Raw genomic sequence first — 10,172 nt, 5'->3', positions numbered from 1 at the left:
CATCAACTTATCGAAGGAACTGTCACAAATTTCGGTAAACTGATTTTTTTTTCCTTTTTCTTTTTTTGGTGTGAAAATTCACAGAATGTGTTTTAAACAGTGAAATCGTTTCTCAAAATAATAAATTGTTGAATTATTAACTTCTTTTTTTATCAATAAAAACATGTTCCCACTATTATCATAAGCATATATACTGTGTATTGTTGTAAACGTCATAATCATAAATTGTAATTAATCTCTATCCACTCGCACAGCGTTCTTTTCCCTATTTGTGATGTTGTAATGCAGCATCCACATCAACAAGTTTACGGATGGATTTTAAGAAAACAATTAAATTAAGCATTCTCCTGCCCCACTTAAAACATAGCATACATAATTGATTTGTTTGAAATTTACCAAAAAGAGAAAGTAATGCTGTAAGATCGATCTTACGCAGAGATCGAGAGTGGTCCGGGATTTGTAGGATTTCATGAGCAGGTGGACTTTGAAACTGCATTAACTTTTTTTTTTTATGCCCAAATATAATAATCAAAACAGTAACAATAATGGCACGCGAGTTGAATATTGGGACCAGGCTCAAATACAAATGCAACTCCATATATATATAAATCACTAGTTTATGTATTAAAAAAAAATCCTCGATTGAATTAATAAAATATAATATTTTTTACAGGCATGCATTGCCCCTTTTCTTTTTATGAAAAGATAAAGCTACTGTTTGATTAACGGCCAGTTGAAGCTCAACAGCGACTGAGTGGCGTTAACCCACGCGGAAGATCTTGTACGGCTCCAAAGTCTGCTTGCTTTCGAATTGATAAATTATATAATGTAAAAACAAAGGATATTGCGACAAATCAAATTTGACTAATGTTCCAAATATTCGACACAGATTAAAGGCGAACTTTGCGGGAACCATTCCCCACCAATTCCATTCTCCTGTGGTGGTCCATGCACTTGGGATTTGTTTACAACAAGGCTTTGGTTAATTAAAACTGCGCGCCTGCAATTAATTTGAGATCCGTGTTGTTAGGTTCGAAAACTATTTGATTCATACTCGAAATCATCAAACAACATCCGTGTTCGAAGTTGTTCCGATATTCTTGAGATGAACTCAAGTTTTAAAAGATTATTTCCATCCAATCCAAAATAAAAAGAGATTAAAATTGACGCAAAGAAGCAATCCTTTCCATATAACTAAATAACCATGAGATCGAGTATGAAGACATGAGTTGTAACATGGCAACGACATTCTCGATTGTTTTCTTATGATTTTTTTAGTGAAATATATTCTGAAATTAAATATCTAATGACGTAACAGAATTTATTAATATATGCTTGTTTATATATATATTATATGAATGGGATTTCAGTGCAATCTAGTGAAAATATTATAATTTGAGAATTTGGAGTGACTTTGGAAAAAGTAAGGTTCAAAGGGATCCCAACAATGATGCAAGTGGTTGGTTGAGAACAACTTTTTAAATCATGCATGAACCCTACTTTACTTAATGATTATATAATATTAATAAGTCAAACTTGTTTATTTTATTAGGTTCTTTAAATAAAGTTGAGCTGCATTATCCTCCATCCACAATCTTGTGACGTACAAAAATATTCGATTATATATTTTTAGTGATTTTTTAGTAAATTGGGATATTTTTGCTGTGGATGAGATTTTAATATTTACATATATATAATTGATTTTTTGGGCATCCATTAGGATCATCTACGTGAATATCGTTGATGTGACGTCTATTTATTGAATGTGATAAAAATATATATATAATAGATGAATGTCACATCAACGATCTTCACATAACTTTATCAAACAATTATTAATCACTCGCATATAGTTGTCCTTCATGAATTTTTTCGAATAAAAACGGAATGATATAGAATAGAAACTAGTCGAATAGTCGTGTCAGTTTAAACTAGTTTTTTTGTACTTTTTTCTTCACTTCATGTCAAAATATTCATCTAATTAGTACCTTAATCACATATTTTGAACATAATATATTGTGTAATTACTAAAGTCGAAATGTTCATATAAGTTTATGGTTATACATTTCTTCCTCTTTAGTATTGTAAAAAACCAAGATAAATAATATAATTCGTTCAAATAAAATTTATATTTACGTACACATAAAAAGGAAAATAATATAACTTAGAATTATCCAATTAAAAAGACATGATATGTATAGGTTTTGATTTGAAGAATACCCAATAAAAATCTTTAAAAAAATAATAAATTTCAACTTTTTTCGATTTTTGAATTTGATATAAAGTATAAGCCCCAATTTTAGCTATGTTCATGAATTCATTCATTCGTGCATCACCCAACAGGCCATTATCGAACGTTTTCCCTTCGTACTTACGAGAATATTGAATGATTGATGGAAACATTGAGGTTTGCATGTTAAAGAACAGTTGTGTTTTCAAGTGTTGACATAAAGATATGGTTATATCATCATATAATTAAAAATATATAAAAATTATAAGATGATTAGTCTTATGTATGAACTTGATAATTACATGTAAGTTGTACTTGTAATAGATTCATGATGCAAAATTATGGCAGGTAGTGGTCATCAAGTGATGGGTATTAAAGTTTTCCCTTTATGGAAGTGGAACTTTCCCCTTTTAGGAATGGACTATTACAACCTAGTCTAATACCATTTTTGCATTTGAAATCAATTTTTCGGTTATCTTAACTTGTTTGAGTTTGAATTTTTGTTCATTAAAATTTTAAAGTATGATTTTGATACACGAACTTGATATCAGATAAGTCGGCAATTCAGATGTCACGTCGATATTTTTTTAGATGACATGTGAATATGTTATGGTGCAAGTCAGCACTTTGGGGAGATAGGACTGAAGAAAAAAATTAAAGTTGGTATAATAAAACTCAACTTTGAGAACATAGTGTACCAAAATCTAAAATAGGAAAATTAGTGTATTAAAAAAATTATTTTCTTTTTCTTGAACTTCCGCTATATATATATATTTGAAGATCGATGAATAATAATTTTAATAAAAAAAATTCATTTCCCACCGTTTCAATTAATCAAGAACAAAAGTTTCCCCACCTACTTGGTTTTTTGTAGTCTTCCGGAAAATTGGGACACATCCTGTGACCGTTAGAAATTCGAATCCATGTATGGTTATCTCTTTGTTTCTCAATGTAGACAGTTTGTGTAGCTAATTCTTGTTATTTGTCTTTCTTCTTGATCTTCGGTACACAACCAGTAGCATGAGTTCATGCAAAGAAAATATTTTTTGCACAAGACGAATTTGTCCATATGTAAATGCTATATGGAATGACAATAGTATCCAATATACAACAACTCCGATCTAGATATGCAGCACTTCAAGTTCTGGATATTAGTGAACAATGTATATGTCTGAATTTTCAAATTTCGGAAGAAAGAATACAACAAAATTTATGCAAAGATATATCCTGATGAATGCTCGACATATAATATATATATATATATATATATATATATATAGAGTGAGTCACCAGTTCACATAAAGGGTGCACCCTTCGGTGATAAGCCATGGAACACGCGGTTCTACGCCAAAGGAAAAGCACACAAGATGCACTGGTTCGGATAAGAACCCAAGGGACCCACGGTTCTGTGCCAAAGGACAAGCACACGAGACGCACTGGTTCGGACCGGAGGGTGCAAACTTTTGGACACATTTTTCGAAATAAATAAAAATAAATATTAATATTATTTCCAAATAAATTTTTTCCAAACTACTAATATATTTGTCAAAGACCACACCGCATCGGGTAGGGCCAGGCTGAGTCGACCGGGCATGAGTATTGCACCGAAACTCAGCCTATCAGCGTCTTTCTCTTTTCAAAAACTTATAGGGTCCCTTGAGGCTCAAACCCTTATCTCAAACTTAGAGTTAATAAAAAACACTATTTTGGCTTATTTTCTAAAGACAACTTTCACTTCTTTTCATTCACTGCTCACCACTTAGCCAACAGTTCCCCTCAATCAAGTTTTCAGTTTGTGAATACAAGAGAACATGTACAATTAACTTTTATTACGATTTTAAACACTCATGCACGAAGGGTATAAGTTGAGTCGAACTTACTTGCATTGATCTTGAAAGAATTCATAAAAAGTTTTTACCAAAACATACTGACAGCAAGGCCAATTAGTCGTTCTACGATGACATTCTATGATGATTGACCTATCCGCTAAGAATAATCTAGGGTTTGTCAATGGCTCGATTAAGCTCCCGGATGATGATAATATTGAACTCCTCTGTGCTTGGATACGGAGCAATGACATTGCCATTTTTTTGGTTGTTATATCCTTACAATTTTCAATATAATGTCCAATTTTCTTGAAATTCGAACAATTTTTTTTAAAAAAATTAATGATGGTTTGGCAAAGTTAAATTGCCCCTATGGAACATTTATTTACCAATTACCGAATCAATTATACTCAAAATCTTATGTGATGATATCCTCTCCTCTTTAAACAAGAAACATCTCGAAAAATGTTTCAAGATCTAATGTTTAACCCGCACAAAGTAAGGCCCCCATTCAGAAAACACACGTAAAATTAATGAGATAAATAACTTTTTTTTTGGCAGCAAATTTTATGCAATCTTGAATAAATTATCCCAAAATTAGAGTACTGTATATTAAATATATTTTTGAATATTGTAAGAAAAAACAAAATATATATTTATTCACTATTTCAGCACAACTGCTTGCAAAAGAATTGAAAGTTTTGCTATTTTTTAAAATGGGAAGAAAAATAGATAATAATTTTCAATTACTTTGATTGATATATATGTTCGACTAAGAGAAGTGTGATTTCGAGACTATTTCTTACATGTATACATGGAAAATTACTTCTTCCACAAATTTATTCACGCTAGGAATTAAAAGTTATTATAAGTACTAGGGGTATTGGATTATTAATTTTCATAAAAGGGCTTTTATGCATTTTTAAATATATGGAGACAACTAATATCTAATGTTATATTATATCTTATAGAATATTATCATGTACTAAATAATTAAAAAATGGGTCAACATTCCGTTTAACCGGGTCAAAGGGTTTAATCCGGAGCCATGACCGAAACCGCCCTGAGACGACCCGATTACAGTTTACGGGTATAAAACCCATCGACCCGAGGGTCGTATTATTTTGAAAAAAATTATAAATTAAAATGGACTGAACGTTGTGCAAAAAATTTCCTCTGTGTTGAAATTATTTGGGATTAAGGGATTGACTTCTCATTGTCCCACATATAAATTTTAGCGAAAGAGAAATGATTGCACGTCTATAAAATTAGAAATATATCCCTTAAATTGTTATTTTTAATTTCACACTTCTACATGTTAATCAAAATATTTAAAGAATGAAGGATTTATCTTTTTTCAATTTTTTTTAAATTAAAAATTAGTCGAACCGGATTTAGAACTGATGGTTAACCGGACCTGAACTCGAATAGTTGGTTCCGGAACCGAACCGTAATCGGTCACGAGCAGGCCAGTTACAAGCCATGGCCGTCTACCTCGAAGTTTGTTTTTTTTGTTTTTTGGTTCTATAAGCATTTAGATTTAGTTTTTAGTTTAGTAAGTTGAGCTGTATTCTTGTCTTTTTTATAGAGTATTGAATATTGTCATGGTGTCAGACACGTCAATATTTTTTAATGTCACATTAACATATCGATTCAGATTAACACTCGCATAAAAAAAACTTTATTTCATGGTGTCAGGCACATCAATAATTTTTATATTCTCAATTGGATTGCAATTATTAAAATATTATTATTTTACTCAAATTTCATATTTTAAAACAAGTCATGGATAAAACATCGAAAATTTTGGTATTATATAACTCTTTCGTTCAGGGAATTTATTTCAAAACTAATGTTTTATTTTTTTTATTATACTAAATAATTTTTTTAGTTACGTTTTTGTTCAGAACCATAATAGTAAGTATTATCAACTTTTGTATTTTCTATATATAATTATTTTTAAAAAATAATCGAATTTTCTGGTTATGTCCCTGTTTCCAAGAATTATTATATATTTTATAATTCTAAAAATTTAAAAGCCTTAATTAAAACCCCTACTAGTCTACCATATGTCATCGAATGTGAGGAGAACATATTTGCACTTTAATGGGCCAAATATAAATCAATATTCCATCTTGGGCCCATTTAATAGCCCAAAGTTTTGAACGTCACAATATCTGGGCCCGTGGACGTGCTTGTGCTCCGGGAAACTGGAGAATCAAATAACTTAATTTACAATATCAAAAACTCAGGGTTAAATACTTACCTTTTAAAAAAATAAATAGAGGTGTGTGGTCCGGAGGACAGTAATTCTGGAATTTCAACACTTCAATCCATATCGCCGCCGATATCAGTGTCCTACTTTACTTTTCCTCCGCCGCTTCGCATTTGCAGTGTAATTCATTCAACTCCCCGGCGTATATCCATACCGGAAGTTTCGGGATCAAATCGGCGCGAGAAGCAAATTTGATAGAGCTCGTTCAATTAATCGGTTCGTTAATTTCCCCCAGATCTTTGTTTTGTATCAGACTTTTCACTACTATTGCTACTTGATTTTGTTGGGTTTGGTTTCTTCCTGCTTTTGGTTTCGTTACACAATCTTCTATTATTGCTCCGGTATTACATAGTAAGGCGATTATTTTCGATAAACGAGTGACATTCGTTCTGTGAAGGCAAAAATACTATATTACCTTTTAACCGGAGGAATTGATTCAAATGTGTTGAGAAGTATATGGTTTGGATGAATGGATTTGATTTTATCCGAATAAATAAGTTGAATTTTCTTGATTAAATTTTTATAATACAAATGCAATCATATATTCAAAATCCACAATTGGCACAAACATATCCTTGAAGAAGTTGATGAAATTCCCAATCAGATATACAAATGGTTAGCAGAGCCACCATGATCCTGCTGCGATCTTCGCTGCTGCCACCACCCCTTTCCAGTCTAAGGAAAAGCTCATTTTCCAGGGTGTTGGTGCAAAAGAAGCGATTTTATGCTGTGAAATCGAGTCTCGAGCTGCCGGACGTTCAGCGCTTGGCTGAAACAGCTCGTATTTCCCTCACTCCCCAGCAAGTACATATTACACTATGTTCTCCTTTTGTATGAGCGTTTTCTTTTTCTATAATTATAATTCTCGTTTTTTTTTCCCATTTCTTTAATTACTTCGTAGGTTGAAGAATTTGAACCCAAAATTCAGCAAGTGGTGGAATGGTATCCTCTTTTCTCTCTACTCACAAGCGCGCACAGGCATTTCCATTATGAATATCTAATTTGTGCATGTGATTAAAAGTTTGATTGATGTTTGTGTTTATCACAATATCGAGAGTAAGCCATTGAACAGAGAAGAGAAAATAACTTCCATTGATCTCCAGAATTTTTTACAGAATGGATTATGTAAAACTTGCTCTATGAATTGAATGGTGTTGAACCTTATATACCGATATACGTGTGATAATGAGCTAGGTGTGTGTATTTTATGGCAATATGTGCTAATTGATATACGAATTTCCAATGGTGTTTTAGGTTTCTTCCTTGGTGTGATTGCTAATAGTGAAAAAGTTTAACCATATTAACAAAAATGTTTGTGTTAAAATGTATTCTCACTGTTTTTCAAAATTTCAATTAAACAGCAAGTGGTAAAAGATGGGAAGTTCAAAGATTTATCATTCTAACCTCCTGATATCATTTTCTTCTTGTAGTTGTCGAGTAATATGTGCCATGTGGGTTGTTAATATATTTCTATGCCACTCTTGGTGATTTATAGATCCTTATATTGCATGATCTTATGTGTGTTTTTGCTACCTATGGCAATTACTTTACAAGAGTTTGTCACACAATGTAGGCATGCGATTTTTTATAGACTTATTTATCTTCTAATATACATGTGAAACAGGTTTGGGCAACTTCAGGCTGTTGACCTTGAGAGTATTGAACCGGCCTTGAGAGCAGGTACTTGGAACACTGAAGTTTAACTTTATAGTGTTTATAATGTGACCTTACTAGCAGAGGTACAATGACGACTTCTCTGTATTGGATGTGATTTTCTCCATAACCCTTTTCTATACAATACGGATTTATGTGGAAAATAGAGTGTGTGGTTGTTATCTCTCTTGCTCGATTCAAATTTGCATGCTACTGCTGTGATATTGTGTTTGTGAACTCTGTTTCTTCTTTTATTTATAGATACTTCCTGTGCAGCTTCTAATGATACAGAATAAAATACTATTTCTTTGTTAATTCTATGAATGAGATTGCCGTGAACTTTCATAGAATGTGGACCATGTTAATCTGCCTTTGATTTGTCCTCTCTTGGATATACAGATACTGAAGGTGACAATTTACGAAATGATGCTCCTGAAATATTTGATAATAGGTATTCAAAGCACATATATTTGTCATCCATACTTCGTGAATAGAATATATCTATCTAAATGTAAAAATAAACTTCAATTTTTATTTTACAGGGATGCTATAATAGCTGCTGTACCAACATTCGAAGATTCTTATATCAAAGTTCCTAAAGTCTTGAACAAGGAGTGATGGTTATGATACCAGTCAGGTAATTTCTTCTGTTAGTTAATTTTTCATCTTGCAAACCAAATAGTATTTAAATACGTGTATAATTTCCTCGCTGCAAAATTTTATTACGTTATTGTTTCTCCAAGCTTTTATTAGCATGGATGCAAAATTTTCCTTTTGCAGCAACTGAGAACATCACTTGGGCATCTTCTCTTATGGCAAATGGGTTAAGGATTTCCATATGGATTGATGAGTGTTATTTGGATTAAGCTTTGTATTGATTTTTGCCTGTGGGCATGATTAAAATTTTTATGTTGTTACAAATTCAAGAATAGAGAGTCCACCCTTGTAGGCTGTAGCTATACATGTTAAATATGTTTCTTGAAGTTAGGTGTGGTATGTTTTCACTCGGGAAATAATTAATTGGAATTTCGCAAATTCATTCAATGATTTAGCTTGTATCAACATTCAAACATGGCAGTTCAAACAAAACAATAATGATTGTGGCTTCAAAAAAAAATTAAAAAAAATCAAGTTGGTTTGGATAAATGCAGAATGTTTTTGTGGTGGTTATATTTTTCATTGCACTCTCCCAAAATTGTAAGAAATGTATATCAAATGTATAATTTTGAATATAATAAAACAAATAATTATATTTTTATAACTATTTTAGCACAATTTCTTGTTGAAAAAAATTTGAAAGTTGTGTGATTGTAAACATTCAAAAAAATTATAATTACCTTTTATTACATCTAGTCTGTAAATAACGTCAATGAGGTTCTTAACTTTTTTTAGGGACTGATCATATCTTATCAACCGAAATATTTAACAAATTTTTTTAATTAAATAATTAAATTTCTCCTCATCAACAATTCTTTCATTTGTATAATAATTTTACAAGTAAAAATAATAAATAAGTAAAATAAAACGATAAAACACAATATAAATCTTAAACTAATTTATCCAATTATCTTATATTTTTCTCCCTTATTTCCATGTATGTTCTCTCGTTGATATTATATTTAAGTTTGTATATTCTATTTTTTAAAGTGCTAACATTTTAAATTTTTTTAATATCATATTTCAATTATTTTTATGAAAACTAGTGAATTACTAATTTGTATTGAAAACGTTCACGAGTTTGAAATCATATAAATTCGAACACAATTTAAAATAGTGAAGCATAATAAATAAATGAATGATTTATGATTTTATATACATTTTGTACTCTAGTGTTTCTATTCTCAATTAAATTGCAATTATTAAAATATTTTTATTTAACTCAAACTTGATATTGTAAAACAAGTCATGGATAAAACATCGAAAATTTTGTATTATATAACTCTTTTGTTCAGGTAATTTATTTCAAAACTAAAGTTTTATTTTTTTATTATACTAAATAAAATTTTAAATTACTTTTTTGTTCAGAACCATAATAGTAGATTATCAAATTTTATATTTTCTCTAAATAATTATTTTTTAAAAATAAGCGAATTTTCTGGTTATGTCCCCGTTTCCAAGAATTATTATATATTTTATAATTCTAAAAATTTAAAAGCCTTAATTAAAACCCCTACCAGTCTACCATATG

The 10,172-nt window shown here is 30.7% G+C and overlaps 1 protein-coding gene across 2 annotated transcripts; it reads left to right on the top strand.

Annotated features, from left to right (window-relative positions):
* Positions 1 to 6,291: 6,291 nt before the first annotated feature.
* LOC142555451 (glutamyl-tRNA(Gln) amidotransferase subunit C, chloroplastic/mitochondrial) lies at positions 6,292 to 9,028 on the top strand. Of its 2 annotated transcripts, none has more exons than XM_075666318.1 (7): positions 6,292 to 6,547; positions 6,952 to 7,135; positions 7,233 to 7,273; positions 7,956 to 8,011; positions 8,384 to 8,435; positions 8,527 to 8,621; positions 8,765 to 9,028. In XM_075666318.1, the coding sequence occupies exons 2-6, from the start codon at positions 6,962 to 6,964 to the stop codon at positions 8,600 to 8,602; spliced, it is 399 nt and encodes a 132-aa protein (XP_075522433.1). In that variant the 5' UTR covers positions 6,292 to 6,547; positions 6,952 to 6,961; the 3' UTR covers positions 8,603 to 8,621; positions 8,765 to 9,028. The 2 variants fall into 2 exon arrangements, with proteins under 2 accessions (XP_075522433.1, XP_075522432.1); XM_075666317.1 differs by having other exon boundaries at positions 6,293 to 6,547; positions 6,936 to 7,135.
* The last annotated feature ends 1,144 nt before the right edge of the window (positions 9,029 to 10,172 follow it).

The sequence above is a fragment of the Primulina tabacum genome, chromosome 9, assembly GCF_025594145.1.
Source record: "Primulina tabacum isolate GXHZ01 chromosome 9, ASM2559414v2, whole genome shotgun sequence".
Classification (NCBI taxonomy): domain Eukaryota; kingdom Viridiplantae; phylum Streptophyta; class Magnoliopsida; order Lamiales; family Gesneriaceae; genus Primulina; species Primulina tabacum.
The sequence above is the reverse complement of the archived record's forward strand: the minus strand, read 5'-3'. Positions and strand labels throughout refer to the sequence as shown.

Coding starts and splice junctions, on each gene's coding strand:
- LOC142555451 (XM_075666317.1), top strand. CDS start 6,944: ATGGTTAGCAGAGCCACCATGATCCTGCTGCGATCTTCGCTGCTGCCA. Junction 7,136..7,232: donor TTTCCCTCACTCCCCAGCAA/GTACATATTACA, acceptor ATTACTTCGTAG/GTTGAAGAATTTGAACCCAA. Junction 8,012..8,383: donor TGAACCGGCCTTGAGAGCAG/GTACTTGGAACA, acceptor TTGGATATACAG/ATACTGAAGGTGACAATTTA.